The sequence below is a fragment of the Anabrus simplex genome, chromosome 4 (genome assembly GCF_040414725.1).
Source record: "Anabrus simplex isolate iqAnaSimp1 chromosome 4, ASM4041472v1, whole genome shotgun sequence".
In the NCBI taxonomy this organism is placed as follows: Eukaryota; Metazoa; Arthropoda; class Insecta; order Orthoptera; family Tettigoniidae; genus Anabrus; species Anabrus simplex.
In genome coordinates this window covers 299545634-299565032 of record NC_090268.1, presented here as the reverse complement: position 1 = coordinate 299565032, position 19399 = coordinate 299545634, and the positions used below count along the sequence as shown (strand labels likewise).

Below are 19399 nucleotides of genomic sequence, written 5' to 3'. Positions count from 1 at the left end.
ACCATGACGATTACTGGAATATAACCCGTTCCTTGAAACATGTTCGTCTGAGCCGTCACTGATATTTCCTGTCTGCATACCCTTAATATATATATTGGGATTTTAACTGCATATATCCACACACCAAAGTTCTTATTCACACCAGAAAAAAAGAGGATTGTATTAGGAACCTGTATTGGCCTGATGAAGAGGTGTTTTTTTTTTGCTATTTGTTTTATGTCACACCGACACAGATAGGTCTTATGGCGACGATGGGATGGGGAAGGCCTAGGAATGGGAAGGAAGCGGCCTTGGCCTTAATTAAGGTACAGTCCCAGCATTTGCCTGGTGTGAAATGGGAAACCATGGACAGTGCCGACAGTAGGGTTCGAACCCAGTATCTCCCGGATGCAAGCTCACAGCTGCACGCCCCTAACCGCACGGCCAACTCGCCTGGTGATGAAGAGTAGACTTCCGTCTAACACAATATCGAACAACACTGAATAACACTGGATAGCAATAAGTAGCACTGGTAACAGTGGGTCACAGTGAATGACTGAGTCTGAGTAACGAATGAGTAACTAAGGGCTGTCCTGTTATCCTCTTATAATATAAGCGGGTCGCCGTCGATGGAGAGGGTAAGCTCCGACCACAGGTGACAAATGAGTCCGCAAATAATGATCCCTCAGAATCGTATGAATATTCATTTTGTAGATCTAGACTTCTTCTTTCCACTGATCTACTTTTGTGTAAATCACATCGCTGAATCTGTAGTAATCTCACAACTTTCTCTTGGATATTAGCGGGCGAAGTAGTATGAGGCATTCCCCATCTCTGTCAAAATAAGCTCTCCTGACATATGGTTCCCAGTACGTACATCTGTCTAATGTGCATCATTATTAATACATTCGTTAAGTAATACGTCTTCTTACATTATTAAATATTGTAAATTATGTTGATTTCAATGAGTCCCTACTTGGAAGTTTTCAAGGCTTGTACCAAAATTTGATCATTATTTTCACTTGTTGCGCGGAATTTGTGAGTTGGTCTTCATGAATATACAGAGAAATCGCCGTGAATATCCAGTTCTCAAGTTAGAACCCTGTAAAGTTAACTCCGCCTCCTGACCTAGGCAGTCTCTGCTTGTGGTGTGCTATTTCTTTCTCGCTCGCTGGATAGAGAACGTAATTTCAAGGTTTTACTGTACTAAGAGCTCTCTCCCTCAGTACGTGCAATTAGAGCTTCACCCTTGGAACTGGCGCAGCGCCGCATAAAATGCTTGTTACGACTAAATATGCTGTAGAATGATGCGGAAAAATGCATATCTGACTTGTTGGACCTCATGACATGCCTATGAGCATAGTGTTGAAAGGTTACAATATATTGCTTGCCTGGTGAAAGAATTGCTTTGAGAAACATTCACCAACGACTGCATTATCTCTAGGCATTTTCTAGATGCATGGCCTTCGAGGTACCCCGACCTAAATCCATGTGACTTCTGGTGGTGGGGATATTTAAAAGATCGTGTCTATCAGGGACATGTGCGGTCTCTGCCTGATCTAAAGGGTAGCATACGATGACATGTCGCTCTGATTTCACCCAATATGCTATGGGCAACTGTCGACCGTGGCCATGTTACGGATGCAACATGTTGCTTTGGGGGCCGTATTGAACAGTGTTCGTAACAATATATGCTAATAAACCTCCCAGAACCACAGTTATCATGTGTTTGATCTTTACTGCCTTTTTTTCTGTGAGCCCTGACATTGCTTACAGCACCATATTTTTGCCTGGTGGCAAAAGTTGGAACTAATAACTTTTGTGGCATAACTCGCGAGCACGTTGTTTAGTTAGCATATCTATGAAATTTCAGACTCCTACAATCATTACAGCACATGCTCTACTGCAATGAATACCATAACTTTACAGTAATTGTGGATACCCGGTATGTGCAGCTGTTGATTGACACCACCACCACCACCACCACCACCACCACCACCTTATGGTGGTTGGTAGACAAACAAGTAGATGTGATGTCATATTCTGGTATGTTTACCAACATTATGTATTGAGAAAGCTGAAATCTTGAACTGTTATGTACGTGGTGCGTCTAAAATGTTCAGTGAATGGTGCCATATCTGAATGCAGATGCACTTGCATGCATGTGACTCTTCAGACACGTGACGAGAAGCGCAAGCTAATATGGAGTACATGGAACTGGTACAGTAAACCTGCTGCGTCCAGTGGAACATAGTCAATGTGAGCGCAGTGGAGCAATGCATGAAAATAAAATTCTGCTAAAAATTGGCAAAGGTGGAGATGCATGAAATGTTGGTGCTAGCTTACAGAATGGAAGTCGTGAGCAGAAAATGCCCCTGCGCACAGTGTGATCCTTGTGCATCAATTTCTGGCTCAGCATGGCATGCATGTTCGTGAGCATCAATATTGCCCTGATCTATCTCTTGTGAACTTCTTCCTGTTTACCCGCCTGAAGAGGTTCATGAAAGGTACACATTTTGTGGGTGTGGCAGCCATCCAAGATCTTAGGACAGCTATTATGTGATCTATTCCTAAAGATGCTTTTACTGACACTTTCTAGAATGTTGCCAAACATGTAATGTTGTGGATGGTGATTATTTTGAAAGGCAATTAAGGGACTTCTTTTTGTATCTCCTGTTTTGTTTGTGTTATGATAGCATTCACCAAACGTTTTAGACACATCACATATGTCATGATGATGTCATGATTAATCAACACTCAGAGGTTTTTTTCATTTACTTGATTCTGTTTTTAAGTGCTGTTGTTGATTTTAAGGAATTTAATCTTTGCTACTTTGTTATTAATTATAGTGTTTTTTGTTTCAGAAATGGGAGTAATTTCTTGTTTAAACTTTTTGCTTGGCTCTACACTGGGTCACATAGCATGTTTGCTGAATCCATTCATTCACTCGCTGACACTATAAACCAGCTGATCCTGGCATATGGTATCCACAAGTCTGTTCAGGTAAATTACTAATTTTAAAGTCAAAATATGATGATGGAACATGACAAAGAAATGTATGTAGCTGTATCACTCATAGATGCTACCGCCATTGTTGTGGGTAACGCCGGGTCATTCTGTGAGTTAACAGGTTTTGAAAAGTAAGTCATTTTCACTTGCTTTGATCTTTCTCAACCTAAGTTACTCGGTTCAATCTTGGCTCCGTGTGGTGGTCCTGAAATAGACCCATGTTGTTGTGTTGGTAGATAACCGACTCGTAAAAGAACTCCTGCAGGATAAAATTTCCAGCACCTTGAGGTCTCCAAAAACCATAAGAGTGGTTAATGATACATAGAACTAATAACATTATTCGAACTAATGCTTCATCCTAGTAGAGGAATGGAAAGTAATTAATTTATCACCTGCAGAATATATTATCAATATTACAGGTGATTTAACCTTTATTGGGTTGAGTGGCTCAGATGGTTGAGGTGCTGGTCTTCTGACCCCAACTTGGCAGGTTCAATCCTGGCTCAGTCCAGTGGTATTTGAAGGTGCTCAGTTGCATCGTCCTCCTGTCTGTAGATTTGCTGGCACATAAAAGAAGTCCTGTGGGACTAAATTCTGACACCTTGGCATCTCCAAAAACTATTAAAAGTAGTCAATGGGTAACTTAACGTTATTGATTGAAATTTTTCACTCCCCAGTTATTTTTCTGGATGTTTTGACAATGGTTGAAATAGGCTAAAAATACCTTGTATTTACACAGCTACACTATCAAAGGGTAGAGAAGGGTCCACGTATTCAATACCATAACCTATGATTTATACAGCTACTGAACAGTCATGAAGCGAACATTAGCAATCATTTTCTCTTGGATCTTTTACCAGAACTTGACAGAAGCATGATAAATGTCTACAACTTGTTTCACTGTAACTTATCTTCACTGTATTCATAATCTGCTTTCATGCTTTCTTTACACTTCCGCACAGCCATTGTCAGAAGACAGCTGTGAAAGAACAACACAAGGCACATAATTATCATCAAAATACGTTAAGGCAATTTATGAATCGTCCATTGCCTGAACAGAGCATGTGATGAACAACAAAATTACAGTATCAGACTGAATTCCAAAGTGGAGAAGAGCATATTGCTTGAAATCTGAGTTAACTCATGTTTGGAACAGTGGGAGACATGTCGACATCCAAGTTAATTATGGCATGGGATGGAAAATATTAATTAAGACGAAGTAGGCAACTCCTGAACAAAATGAGGTGTGATAATTCTGTAACATTGTATTAACTAGCTTCTTACCAAGCTTTCAAGTGTTCTAAAGCATATGAGATTTTCAAGATTGAACGTTGTGTTCCTGTCAGTGGAATGCGTTGTTCGAACTTGAGGCGGGTAGCCAAGACTGAGCAACATATGCCTTGCTGCATATGCAACTGCCATCACGCATGAGTGGAGCGTGTAAACTGATATGCCTCAGTTTGATGAAATTCGTTTGAGAGGGTATGTTCAGAGCGAAGTTTGCTGACTAGCGAGGATGACCTTGCTTGCTTTACTGACTTTGCAAGCAATGTGGTTCATCCAGATATGAGTAAGCACTTGTTTACATAGAGCATAGGCCAGGAATTTGCAAATATGCAAGGATGATGGAATGGTTGAGTTAACCATTAGTTTCGAGTTTATGTTCACCACGCCACGTGAATCGTCGGACAGCATTATGGCTAAAATTCAAAGCAGTGAATATAAAATAATTAAGAGATATGGGCTCAGTTCTGATGTTTGGAAGAAATTCCTGCTTGTAGTCACTGCAGACAATCAGCGGACAGGGTATGTTTCCTGTGAATTGTGCAATGCACAGTTAACATATATATTCGGTACAACTCATTTAAAATGGCCTGGAACATGAAACAGCACCAACAATTCACTCAGTAGTCTTGTGGTTCCATAAAGTGTAGCAGCACTGCTCAGTCAGTGAATCAGAGTGTGAGGTATGTGTTAATGGTTGACTTTTGCAGTTTATGTCACTTAAGTAAATTGCATATAGTCATTACATTAATATTATGGTGAACCTTGATTTTACCTTCAGGAATTCTGTAAGATAAAGATCAGAGCTCACACTCTTAAGTGAAAAGGTACAAGTCTCAACTGTACACAAAATAGCCACATTATTATGGCCTCCGTTTCGCCACCTGAAAGTGTTAGAAGATGAAAGGAAGGCCGTAATGGATGAAGTCAGACGCATCTTTATAACAGATCTGTATATCAGGTTTGTAATACAATTTGCGCTCGCCTCTGTGATGTAGTGGTTAGTGTGATTACCTGCCACCCTGGAGGCCCGGGTCGATTCTCGGCTCAGCCACGAAATTTGGAAAGTGGTACGAGGGATGGGTCGGGGTCTACTCAGCCTCGGGCGGTCAAGTGAGTAGCGGGGGTTCGATTCTCACCTCAGCCATCTCTGAAGTGGTTTTCCGTGGTTTCGCACTTCCCCTCCAGGCAAATGCCAGGATGGTACATAACCTAAGGCCACGGCCATTTACTTCCCTCTTCCTTGTCTATCCATTTCGAACTTTCAATACCCCCACAAGGCTCCTGTTCAGAACAGTCAAGTGAGGCTGTCTGGGCGAGGCACTGGTCCTTCCCCCAGTTGTATCCCCTCAACCCGAAAGCCTCGCGCTCCAGGACATGGCCCTTGAGGCAGTAGAGGTGTGATCCCTCGCTGAGTCCGAGGGAAAAACCAACCCTGGTGGATAAATGGATTATGAAAGGAAATATAATTTGCTGTGTGTAGTTACTTAAGTAATTTATCCCAGTATCCACCAAACACCTTGTTTAGTTAAAATGAGGAATAAAGTAACTAAACTAGGTGTTTGGTCTCTCCGTAGATCCTTCATGTTGGACTGTACATGCATCATTCAGTCTACAAGAGCCTCTGAAGAAAAAGAACAAATTCAGCAAGTGAATAAGCGACAACTGAGCTGCTGGTGATGAAGTAGGGATGTACTGCGATATGAATGCTGGTGAAGACGACAACGACCTACTGAGCTGGTGGAAGGAGCATGAAATCAGTCTATCCACTCTTTCAGTAATTGCTAGACATACGTTGTGCATTCCAGCAATCAGCGAAAGAAATTACAGTAAAGCTGGAATGCTTTTTATGAGTCGTAGGTGTCAGCTAAATCCAGACCAAGTCAATGACTTGTTATTAATTCATAATAACCATAACAATAAATAATTTGTTTGCAATTCATTCCCAATTTTGAGCTCGAGCTCCTGCACTAGCCGTATATCCTTGAATAGAAAACCTTGAGCAAAGAGGACTTTTTCCATTAATTTTGAGGTTTATATTTAACTTCGTGTGTTATAATGGCATTAATTTGCACAGTTTATACACAATTTCCTTGGTATGGCTAGTGGTGAAATATATGTCATATGCATTAATAATGTGAATTTAATTTCCGTATAGAGAGCAGTACCTGGTCTAGAAAACAAAGAATAATGGCCGAGAGGATTCGTCGTGCTGATTACGTGACACCTTGTAATCTGCAGGCTTTGGACTGAGCAGCGGTCGCTTGGTAGGTCAAGGCCCCTCAGGGCTGTAGTGCTATGGGGTTAGGTTTTTACACAGAGCACTAAAGTGTGCTAGCGCGGAGGAATACACGTGGCAACACATCAAATCCATTAATCATTTCTCCCAGTGCAGTATAGAAACAATGTATAAAAATATGAGTTTAATCATTGACAGTTTCATGCCCATTCATGAGTCCACCATTGACGCAAAAGCGTAATGTAAGAAGATGTACAATATTATAGGGAAAGATCCACCTTTCAATACTCCTTCCCTATAATATTGTACATCTTCTTATTTCTCTATTCAATACGGAACAATCATGAAGTTTTTAACTTTAAAAGCGTAATATTTCAAGAGATAAAGGAACGCGAGACAAACTTAGCAGAGTACGACTGAACAAGGAGGGAGGGAGGTGAGCGCTTCTACCTGTGACTCAGACAGCACGTGAAGAAGCGAGTGTCAAGGGTCAAGGGTAAACGAGCATGGCTCTCCTTCCTTTGAGAAGCAAATTCGGTCATAGCTATACTCGATAAATATGAACCGAGTTCAGAGCGTGTTTTGCACTACACTAGTTCGTATGGTTCAGGTTGTGGTGCTGATTATTATTTTAAGAGGAAGTACGACTGGAAGAGGTCTGACACTTTGAAAAATGAAAGTACTGGGAAATGAGGAGTGAGGTAGTTTCCCGTTTCTTTCCTCACCGAGCCAGAAGTTGCTATTACATATCAGTCTGCCAAGCCCACTGAAATGCATGCACCAACCGACCCTGTGAGTAACATTTTCACATCATTCACAGCAGGGACTGGCTGCAGAAGGAATGGCATTACTAGCATCGCTCATACCTCGGTCACTTTCATATTGTCAAAGCCAGAGACAGAGACAGATCAATGAAAGTAACAAAATTGCTCTAGCCCGTACCAGAAGACATAGTGCACAGTAGTGATGGGAACATCGAATGTTTTAAACTATCAATAGACTACCAATTGTGAAGCATGATTATCGAATGAAAACATTCGATAGTTATCATTCGGTTTGAAATCGGTTATAAAATAGTAATATACGTTTTGTACTTGTGTAGTACTAGTAACTGGTAATAAGTCATTTGCTAGTAACTACCGAAATGTGGATTGTTGTATTATACTACAGATTTTTATAACATGTTTCTTTTGATGGTAGTGATATAAGTGGAAATATTGAGACTAGTAACAAACGTTACACAATGTTCAAGTGAAGTGATTGGAAACTTAAATACGTTGGTCTATAAAATAAGATAAAATGTCCAGAGTAAAGTAATTGTGGTCATTATGTTTTATTTTAAATAAAATGCATTTTTGTGTTCCTAACCACAAGTTAATGAATGTAAGATAGTATGTTCATAAAATAACAAATGTTAGGTAATTTCAGACGAAGGTTAGGTATACACCTTATTGTAATGACACCATATATTAAAGTAATGTGAATACTGCAAACTAAACTAAATGAAGGAAACGACATATAATTCAATTAATTTAAGATTAATGTTCAATCATTAGAAGTTCATGGTTAGTATATGGAAAGTATTTATAAAACTATAACATGATCATCTATTGATGAGGTGCACAGTGATAAAATTGCATTTTTTATTATGCAATTTTGAGTCAGATATCTATTTATTTATAATAAATGATTGACTTCACTCCATAACGAAAGAGGAGGCTGATTACAGCGCTAACTAGTGGAAACAATTGGAATTTGTGATCCGAATGATAAACCGAATGCAAACGGAAACAATCGATTGTTATGGTAGTTGACGACTATCGAATAATTCGGTAGTTTTCATTCGATAGTCCAGTCAATAGTGCACAGTAAACACTAGGTCCTGCCAGCAAAACTGAAGTACAATTATAAGAAATAAATTGACAAGACAGTCCACTTTTTCAATGCAATATATCAAGTAAATGATATTACATTAGTCTTGGGACTAGTTTCAGCCACTTAGTGGCCATCTTCAGCCAAATAAAAATTAAACAGATTATGTGATAACTAAAACAAATGTATACCAGACAAAGACGAGGAAGCAGGCAGGCCATGTAAACAAAGGAATGGATAGGGAACAAGCACTGACTTGTTGTAGGAAGCAGGCAGGCCATGTAAACAAAGGAGGGAAGAGGGTATAAAGAGGGGAAGGCAAGGGGAATGGGGAGGATGGGAGGCGTGGGGGGGTTAGGGGGAGGCAGGGGAGAAGGAGAGAAGGGTTGTCTAAGGTGGGGCTGAAGGATGTGGAAAAAATGACTGCTGCTGAGAGGGGAATTTAAAAATTATAAAAGAAAGAATTATTTTTATCAGAGACATGATTACTACAGATAGGAATTAAAAGGTCATACAAAATGTTTGATTCCTCTGAAATTTCATTTGGATTGAAAAACTGTTCTAGATGGATAAAACAATTTTCCATGCTTGTTCTACATCAGACAATAAATATACTGCACATTTCACTATAGAGGTGAGTCTCATAAATAATTTTTCTCCTTTTTACTTTCTTTTCTGTATGTTTATTCATTCCTAATTCTGGCTGTCATTTTCAGATTTACTTCTTTGTCTGAGGTCCTAAGTCAACTTAAAGACATCATATTATGACAAGATCACAACCATAATTTTTGTTGTTATATGTACTTTAATGTTATAATTATTCCTGCAACATTGTCTTTGTCTGGTATACATATGTTTTAGTTATCACATAATCTGTTTAATTTTTTATTTGGCTGAAGATGAGCCACTAAGTGGCTGAAACTAGTCCCAAGACTGATGTAATATTATTTACTTGATATATTGTATTGTTAATTTATTTCTTATAATTGCACACACTCTACAGTGTGATGGCATTAGTGCCAGACCTGTATCTTAGATCCTTTCCAACAGAACAAAGATGACCTAGACTACCATAGCTCAATTGGTAGAGCAACCAACACGAAATTGGGAGGTTGTGGGTTCAGATCCCACTGGTGTCCGGTTAGCCATTTTTGTTCTGTACTTAACATCTCTTCAACACATACTAAATGTATGTAACATGGCCTAATAGGTTGAAAGTCGATTTTGATTACAATGCGGTCGTGAAAATTCAATATTCAGGGGTTATAATTCTTCGAAATCCTTAACCTAAAAATCAACTATAGTGCTGAATATTTCATGGACTCATTAAAGTTACATTGCATACTCCTAGGCAAGGACAGACTCTGTGGAAGACATAAACACTACAGTTTACTACTACACTTCAACATTCAATCAGTTTTACGTTATTCACAAAATATGTATTATTTGATTTAAGCTTTCATACTTGATCTAGTCTCAATTATCAGGATTGTTTCAATTTATGACCACATGCATCTTAAAGTTGTTGAATGAGAATCCTCTCCTGTTATCGCTGAGTATCGTCTTGTAGTGAGAACTTCTTTCTCCATCACGTAATGTAATTGGAGCATACTTGAATACAGTTCAATCACTTGGAGAATATTCCTGAAAATCTTCAGATGAAGGGTTCCCACAAAGATTGTCGCTTATTCCACACAGGTATAAAAGTCCGCTATTCTTTTTCAGTACATTTTCTAATTTTTCTACACACCCTAGATGATACTGTTCCTTTCACATGCTTTAATTCTGGTCCACTGCACTTCACTACGTCCAATGCATTGCTTAGTTCTGCACCAGAAACTTCCAGTTGTGTGATTGCTACAGGTAAGAGTTAAAATTGGACTTTATTTAAGGCAGGTCTGCTCTTAATGTAGTGCTTGAAAATATATCTTGAGTAGTTTTTATGGAAGACGATTCTACAGGATCAAAAGACTTAATGATCTTTTCCACAACATCTAAGTTGTTGCAATAGTACACTGCGGCATCAAGCCAATTCCCTTAACGTGTTATAACTGGCTGGGGAGGTAGGGTAGCTACTTCTACCTTCTTCAGCTATCCTGTGCAAGTCATGTGTAAGACATGCCAAATATAACATTTTTGGGTATAGCATTTAAATCCCTTGGATGCTTTCACCATATACAGAGTGCTCTCTCTTTGCCTTGTTTGGCCGCAACAGATTAATTGAATTGTCACAGAGAACTGCAATGGTGGAATGATTTGTCTTCTCTAGCACTTCACATGCCGGAAGGGCCATATCGCCAGGCCAGTCTTCTTTCAGCGTGCCATCAGTCACATTTGCTATATCTTCCATCCATATCTGTCGTCTCATCTATTGAAACCCATATCTTACTGTCTCCTGTGCCACGCCTTATATCCAACATCTCTTCATATCAAATCAAATCAAAATCTCTTTATTTGCAAATGAGGTGTCTACCTCGGTGGCAAATGGTACATTAAAATACATTATTGTCAAGCACTAAATTAACAAGAAAAGAAGACATTTTCCTAGAATACAATATTGTACAATTTATGCTAACAATTTTTTCTATTAAACATACAGCTCATCCTTAATAAATTTCTATTGTTTACAAAATTCTACTTATAATATCTCCTGTACTTACATAGTCAACTCATATACAGTATGTGGAATTACTTCAAATAATACTATACAACTGGTATAAGATTAAAATTTACATTGCATTTATTTATTTATTTATTTATTTATTTTATTTATTTATTTATTTATTTATTCATTTATTCATTTATTTATTTATTTATTTATTTATTTATTTATTTATTTATTTATTTATTTATTTATTTATTTATTTATTTATTTATTTTGGAACCTAAGTAGCATAACGAGCTACTGCGTCTTAATTAGAGCCCCTTTTGCCACCACTTTTCAGAGTTCCTGAAGGGCCTTTACAGCTACCGTAGCAGTCCCAGGGCCCTCGAAGGGGTCAAATAGTCCTTCCTAAGAGTAGATTTGTTGGGAACAGGATGCTTTATATAATTTTAAGAAATTGTCTGAAGCTTCGGTTGTTAAGTTTCTTTAAAGGAATATTAGACAAAACCATCATCTTGAAGAGATATTGCAAAAATTGAGAACACTGTGAACTTGATGTCAGAGTTTCGAATAGCAGACGTTGCCTATTTTCGAGGGCAGAATATCTAGTTAAACAATTCTTATGTTTTGCAGTATTACAATATTGTAGCACAGTGAAGCGCTTTTCAGCAGTAACTTTTACCTCATACAATTTACAAAATAATATCACACCTTGGGTATTGAATACGTTTTCAGCAAACTCGCAAACGAAACTTCACAACTTCTCACTAACTGAGACTTTTGTTTTAGGCACATTTAAAGCAACCGGATACATGAAGCTCCCTCAATAACCAAGGTAATTCAGTGTGTTGAAGGAGGAAGAGGAAAGGGCAAAGGAGAGAGATATGAATAAAGGCAAATAACTACAGAATTGCCTCTGCTTCCATGTAAACACTGGCCCAGTTTCCAGGAATTGACCCAACCAGCAAACAATAACTCTTACCTGCTACAAATATTCCATTCACTGCTTTTCAATGGTTCTTCAGTAGAAATATATTACAGTCTATCCTGAAAAATAATTTCTAGAGCTTACTCTGATTTTTAGAAAACAAAATTCAAATTAAAATGACTAAAATATGCTGTTATAATGAGATTTTGTTCAAAATATGCCACAAAACTAAAAAAAGGGGTAAATATGCATTTATATGTCCAATAAAACCTGTTTAATTTTGATTATCATGCTTGGAAACATTTTGAATATACAAGACTATATGATATAATGTTAAGGAAAAAAATATGACTTGTCATAGAAATCCGCCCCCTAGTGTAATAACCATCGACACAGCAGAGCTTTGAAATAAAGTGGTAAGAGAAATGAAAGTGAAATATTACAGGAGTTCAGTATATATTTCAATCACTTACTGAATGAACTGCAGTACAAATGAAGATCCTCAAGATGACTCTCCAAACCTATAAAGAATAATGGAGAAAAGTGAAAAGTGACCTGGTTGGAAGTGGAAACAGCAATAAGTTTAAAAAAAAGTTGCTTGGACTGGATGAGCTTAGTGGGGACATGGTCAAAGCACTTGGAGGACCTGGAATACGATGGTTGTACAATGTACTAAATAAAATTTGGAAAGAAAACAAAATTCCCAGTGACTGGAGTCAAGGCATAATCATTCCACTGTTTAAGAAAGGAAAACGAAAGAAGTATAATAGCTTTAACATCCCATGGGTTAAAAGTATACGAGTCCATCCTAGAGAGAAAAATCAGAAAATTTGTTGAACTTAAACTTAGGAAACAGCACTTCATTTTATTTCAGCAAGAATGTTCTTTGGAAAATATTAGGGTAAGAATAGAATGTTTTTAGTTGTATTATTGGATATTGAGAATGCATATGATCACATACCCTGTAAGCAGTGGGGCTACTCCAACCACTACTCTTATACCTTCATATCTTCCACACAATATAAATAACATTTGTTTGAGCGCCAGTTGCTTTTTTAAGAAAAACAACAAAATTCGGTAGAGCATACCTCTTATATCAATTATCTCAAGGCGTGAGGTGATAAGCTCATATATCTGGCAATATACAGGGATATGGATCAGGACAATATTAAATTACTGTTGCATTTCCACAATTGAGGATTGTACATGGAACTGGAATCACTTATTATAATTAAAATAAAACTGAGTTTATGACTATAATTTACGTCACAATGAACAATCATTGACGTCTTTTAATTTAACAAAAAATATATATATAGTGAGATTTGCGGTACTAATAAAAGGAAAATTTAATCTAAACAAAAAGAAGCTATTGGCATGAACTTGAAGTGAGATGTGATATCGCCGCTGATTACATTCTTCTTCATGTTATGAATGCATAACATGTCTGATGCTTTAATTACCTGATGTCTGCATACACCGCTGTTGAACTTGAAATTCTTGGGAAAACCTATGAGCTGAAGTCGGGAGCCATCTGCTGTTATATTCTTATATAACAAGGAGTTGGCCTACATACCATGTACACGTGTAGAGAGCTCTAATGTAATTACGTCCACTCAATATATTATAAGTAATTGGAAAATATTATTGAAACATCTTGTGAAGTCCATCCTCGCAAGATGATGATGTTTCTTTTATCAGCATAATACCCGTCTCTGCTCGGATGCAACCACCACTTGTAGACCTCTTGAAAACACAACTCTTAGCTCTGACCATCACTCTAAGACCACTTCTTCCATTTGATACATCTGACTGCTACATATGATCTGAACGATATGATCTGAATACCTCTCACCACCGTCGTTGCATCGACTTTTATAACCTCGCGATGACGACTCATCTCCCTACTCTCTGTTCATCCCTTCCACTTCAACATACAGTAGCTGGCAAATACTGACACTTGGTCGCAATCACATGCCCACGCACAGATGTCATCAGTCAAGTGTTGTCTAAGCGTGCCCAAGCGGATTGCAGATGACGAAGTTTCATGCGTCACCGGGAATTCTGCTTGCACACAACATTCTCAGTTAAACATAGCCTTGATTGCAAAATACTATGCCAGCTCATCTAGCCAGAGTTACAAGCCATAGCATGACTATATGAAACCAACAAATCTCACTTACAGCAATACAGAATAATTACAAACAAATTTCACTTAACCTATGATTAAATACAATAATATGCGTGATGCCTAATTATTACAGTCTAAATGATGAGAAACGGAATATAAAATCTAATGAATCGGGTTAATAATGATAATGATGATGATAATAATAATAATAATAATAATAATAATAATAATAATAATAAATACTGAATGGAATCTGTAACCCTGTTGTACGGTTACAGAACGCCTCCCTCATGAAATAATCGATTAAATGAATCGATTGATTCATGAAATATATACATAATCACCTGAAATCGAGTACACCATATATACATGTATAAAAATGCCCTTTTACAAATTGGGTACATAGTATCATCCATCTGGATGTTCGTTGTTGCACATATAAAACATTGATCAATTATCATATTCACTTTGATTATACAGTATTATCTGTCGTTTCAAACGTTCATTTAGTGTCCAAAAGTAATTCTCGAAGACATTTCATTATATACACTTTCTCCAAGCACTGGAGTTTATTGCACTGCCGTGCTTCACTTAATATCACAACACACGCTAATTTCACTGAAGTCCTGTTTGCAATGCCAGCTTCATAAAACATGGTGAATTAACATAATAATGAAAATTAATCAACAAACTCACATGATATATTTCTTAAGATTTCTTATATTGTACTGTATGTGCCTACGATATTTCCTTCCTTGTCTTCTAATGAATAAGCACATTTCCCAATCTGTTTCACTACGGTGAAGTATCCCTGATATAACAAGAAAAACTTAGAAAATTGACCAGCTTCTGCTGATGACGGGAGTGGCACTCTGAGTAAAACCTTGTCACCAAGCTCAAATTCATCCAATATAGTCTTACAAAAGTTGAGTTATCGAGAACATTAAATTTGTGTTCGTAAAGATGTGTTCTACCAGGCCGGTCACTAAAAACATCACTATGTGATATCAATAATTCACACAATTCATCCTTTTGACTTTCCGCTAAATTACATTTCTCCACTGTCTCATACAATTCATCTGTAGAATCTCTCTCTGTACAGACACATGGCAGACATCAATATTTTTCCTAATATTAGGAATTTCACAAGACCCTTCCGTACTAGAACACACTTTATTCGCACTAATTTCTGACACCGGGCGAGTTGGCCGTGTGCGTTGAGGCGCGCGGCTGTGAGCTTGCATCCGGGAGATAGTAGGTTCGAATCCCACTATCGGCAGCCCTGAAGATGGTTTTCCGTGGTTTCCCATTTTCACACCAGGCAAATGCTGGGGCTGTACCTTAATTAAGGCCACGGCCGCTTCCTTCCAACTCCTAGGCCTTTCCTATCCCATCGTCGCCATAAGACCTATCTGTGTCGGAGCGACGTAAAGCCCCTAGCAAAAAAACAAAAAAAAAAATTCTGACAAAACATCATATGGTAAACTGACTTCCCTGCTACTCTTTCCCCAAATAAGATTGACATTACACAGATCAAAATTTAATTTAGCCTTGTGACACGTTAACCAGTCAGTACCTAAAATAACGGCATAAACTAAATTAGGCACAACTAAGCATGGTTGGAAAATACATTCTCCACTTATGTTAATGGGGACAGCTATTTGTTTATTCACTCTTTGAGACTTGTTTCCAACAGTTGTTACGATGAACGTATTCCTCACTGGAATTTCCGCTACATCATACTTCTCTCTCAAAACTTCCTCATACAGCTTGGAATTTACACATGACTTCTCACTACCAGAGTCCAACAAAATCTGAACTTTTCTGCCCCATATCAGCAGTTCAATCGTCAGTGTAACAGTAACACTACTTAAATTATCCTCATTACATAATATAAGATCACTTAACAAATTTTGCCTTATATCTAAATTTAAATTACACTTATAAAATTTATTGTCTACGATTAAGTCGTCACTTAAAACATTTGAATTATTGCTACTTAGGTCACAATCATGTTCACTTACAACTATAGGCTGGTCGACATTAACATACTTATCTACCTTATACGTGAACTCACCATTTACAGACTGTCTCAGTGACCTGTTTATACAGTCCGTTGTGCGTTTAAAGTACTTGGTTCGGTTACGACTTGTTGGTTACACACCTCAGTCGGCCTCCCCTGTTGCCTATTTCCTCTAGCGTCATTATTATTATTATTATTATGGCCTGTATTCTCCCGCCTCCCAGCTTCTGGTTGATTTCCATAATCACGCCTCCCAGTCCTGAAATGTTCCGAACTATTTTGATAATTTCTCTCCCTGTGGAAATTATTATTAGGTCTCTCCTGATATTCTCTTCTGTAGTTACGATTATTCATAGGCCTGTCCTGATTATTAGATTGGTTAGCCCTTCCTTCTACATTCCTATTTAGTGTCCTACTATTATTCAAGCTACTACCTAAAGCATCAAAACTTTCCAACAAAATCTCCATTTCCTTAATAGTCTCCACTTTTTGCATACAAACAGCTTCTCTTATTCTATCGGGATAGTGCTTAGCCATAAGTCTAACTATATCAGCCTCAGGTCCAATACATTCTAAATTTCTCCACACCAAAACATGAGCCAAAAAATATTCTGTCATTCTAACACCCTCGTTAGAATTATACCTGCCACACATTACTCTCTCTCTCTCTCTACGCTGAACACCTTCACTCCAAAATTTAGCCATGAATTTCTCCTTAAATTCAGTTAGACTAGACATCGAGCTTTTATATACTTGAAAGCAAGACTTAGTCTCTCCTACGAAAGCATTAGATAAGATCTCCAATACAGTTTCCCAGCTAATAATATTGTCTCTTAATTGAACAGCAAATTTCTTCTCTACTACTTTCATAAATTCCATCGGGTTAAATTCTTTCCCAGAAAACTTAGGTAAATCATGATCTCTAGTGATTAAACCATTATTTACAATTATTTCACGTACATTTCTACTGTCACGCACTTCTTTCTGGAGTACTCTCTGGCAACACAGAAATTTTTCTTCCACAGTTTCCTCAGCCTTTTCTTGAATTTTTCTTAATTCCTCCTGCAACTTTTCTTTCGATTCTCTCACCTTCTGTGATAATGATTTTTGTTCACTCTCTAGATCACCTACTTCTCCAAGTTTTCTTTCCACATATTCTACCCTACTAATACATTTCCTAGTTTCTTGCCCCAATGTATTGGTTATCTTTTCAAAGCTTTCTTCTACTAACTCATTGATTTCTCCTTTATTAGACTCGATCTTGGCGCCTAATTCATCAATCTTATGACCTTGTTTGATGCATGTCTCACTAACTTGCTCGATTTCAGTATGGAGATTGCTCCGACCCAATTCCATCTCAGCTCTGATGTCACTACACTCCCTATTAACCTTACTTTCTAAATTATTAATTTGCTTACTTATTTCTAACACCTTATGATCTATCTTATTAGTAACATCATCGATCTTCTTATTAATATTAATACCCTGAGCTTCAATTTTCTCACTAATGACCGCTTCAATTTTCTCACTCATAATATTATTCTGAGATTCAATTTTCTCACTAATGACCATTTCAATTTTCTCACTAATAACCGTTTCAATTTTCTCACTCATAATATTATTCTGAGATTCAATTTTCTCACTCATAATATTATTCTGCTCAGTCATTTTGGACATCAGCAAATTAAATAAACCAAGGTCAATCACCCCTTTACTTTGATCTTGCGTGACAGCGTATTCCTCAGTTTCTACTATTTTCTGACTTTCAGTAGGTCCCACCTTAGTCACCAACTTCCTATTTATGTTACCACCTTGGATTTCCTTGGACACAATAACATCAGCCTCATCACCTGACTGCATATTGCTATCCTTGTCCATCTTCGGTTTCCTACTAATTTTTCGCGATCTAAAAGCTATTTCCCCTTGCACTTCCTCTGACATTACCCCTTAAATAAAAACTTCAACAAAATGACCTTCCTAACATTACTCGGTGAATTTAACATGTGCGTACTCATTAAAAGAACTGATCCATGTATATTGCCATTCAGAAACACTTTTTCTGAACCTTTCGAGTCCCACGTTGCTGGCGACACGTTGTGGCTACTCCAACCACTACTCTTATACCTTCATATCTTCCACACAATATAAATAACATTTGTTTGGGCGCCAGTTCCTTTTTTAAGAAAAACAACAAAATTCGGTAGAGCATACCTCTTATATCAATTATCTCAAGGCGTGAGGTGATAAACTCACATATCTGGCAATATACAGGGATATGGATCAGGACAATATTAAATTACTGTTGCATTTCCACAATTGAGGATTGTACATGGAACTGGAATCACTTATTATAATTAAAATAAAACTGAGTTTATGACTATAATTTATGTCACAATGAACAATCATTGACGTCTTTTAATTTAACAAAAAAAATATATATAGTGAGATTTGCGGTACTAATAAAAGGAAAATTTAATCTAAACCAAAAAAAAAAAAAAGCTATTGGGATGAACTTGAAGTGAGATGTGATATCGCCGCTGATTACATTCTTCTTCATGTTATGAATGCATAACATGTCTGATGCTTTAATTACCTGATGTCTGCATACACCGCTGTTGAACTTGAAATTCTTGGGAAAACCTATGAGCTGAAGTCGGGAGCCGTCTGCTGTTATATTCTTATATAACAAGGAGTTGGCCTACATACCATGTACGCGTGTAGAGAGCTCCAATGTAATTACGTCCACTCAATATATTATAAGTAATTGGAAAATATTGAAACATCTTGTGAAGTCCATCCTCGCAAGAAGATGATGTTTCTTTTATCAGCATAATACCCGTCTCTGCTCGGATGCAACCACCACTTGTAGACCTCTTGAAAACACAACTCTTAGCTCTGACCATCACTCTAAGACCACTTCTTCCATTTGATACATCTGACTGCTACATATGATCTGAACGATATGATCTGAATACCTCTCACCACCGTTGCATCGACTTTTATAACCTCGCGATGACGACTCATCTCCCTACTCTCTGTTCATCCCTTCCACTTCAACATACAGTAGCTGGCAAATACTGACACTTGGTCGCAATCACATGCCCTCGCACTGATGTCATCAGTCAAGTGTTGTCTAAGCGTGCCCAAGCGGATTGCAGATGACGAAGTTTCATGCGTCACCGGGAATTCTGCTTGCACACAACATTCTCAGTTAAACATAGCCTTGATTGCAAAATACTATGCCAGCTCATCTAGCCAGAGTTACAAGCCATAGCATGACTATATGAAACCACCAAATCTCACTTACAGCAATACAGAATAATTACAAA

At 37.7% G+C, this 19399-nt stretch overlaps 1 protein-coding gene across 3 annotated transcripts in view; it reads left to right on the top strand.

Moving 5' to 3' along the window:
- The window catches only part of ZnT49B (Zinc transporter 49B), a 174189-nt gene that overhangs the window by 110114 nt on the left and 44676 nt on the right, over nucleotides 1-19399 (top strand). For all 3 annotated transcript variants that reach the window (XM_067145625.2, XM_067145626.2, XM_067145624.2), the window contains exon 7: nucleotides 2844-2982. In XM_067145625.2, coding sequence (XP_067001726.2) covers nucleotides 2844-2982 — 139 coding nt within the window. The remainder of the gene's footprint in view (nucleotides 1-2843; nucleotides 2983-19399) is intronic.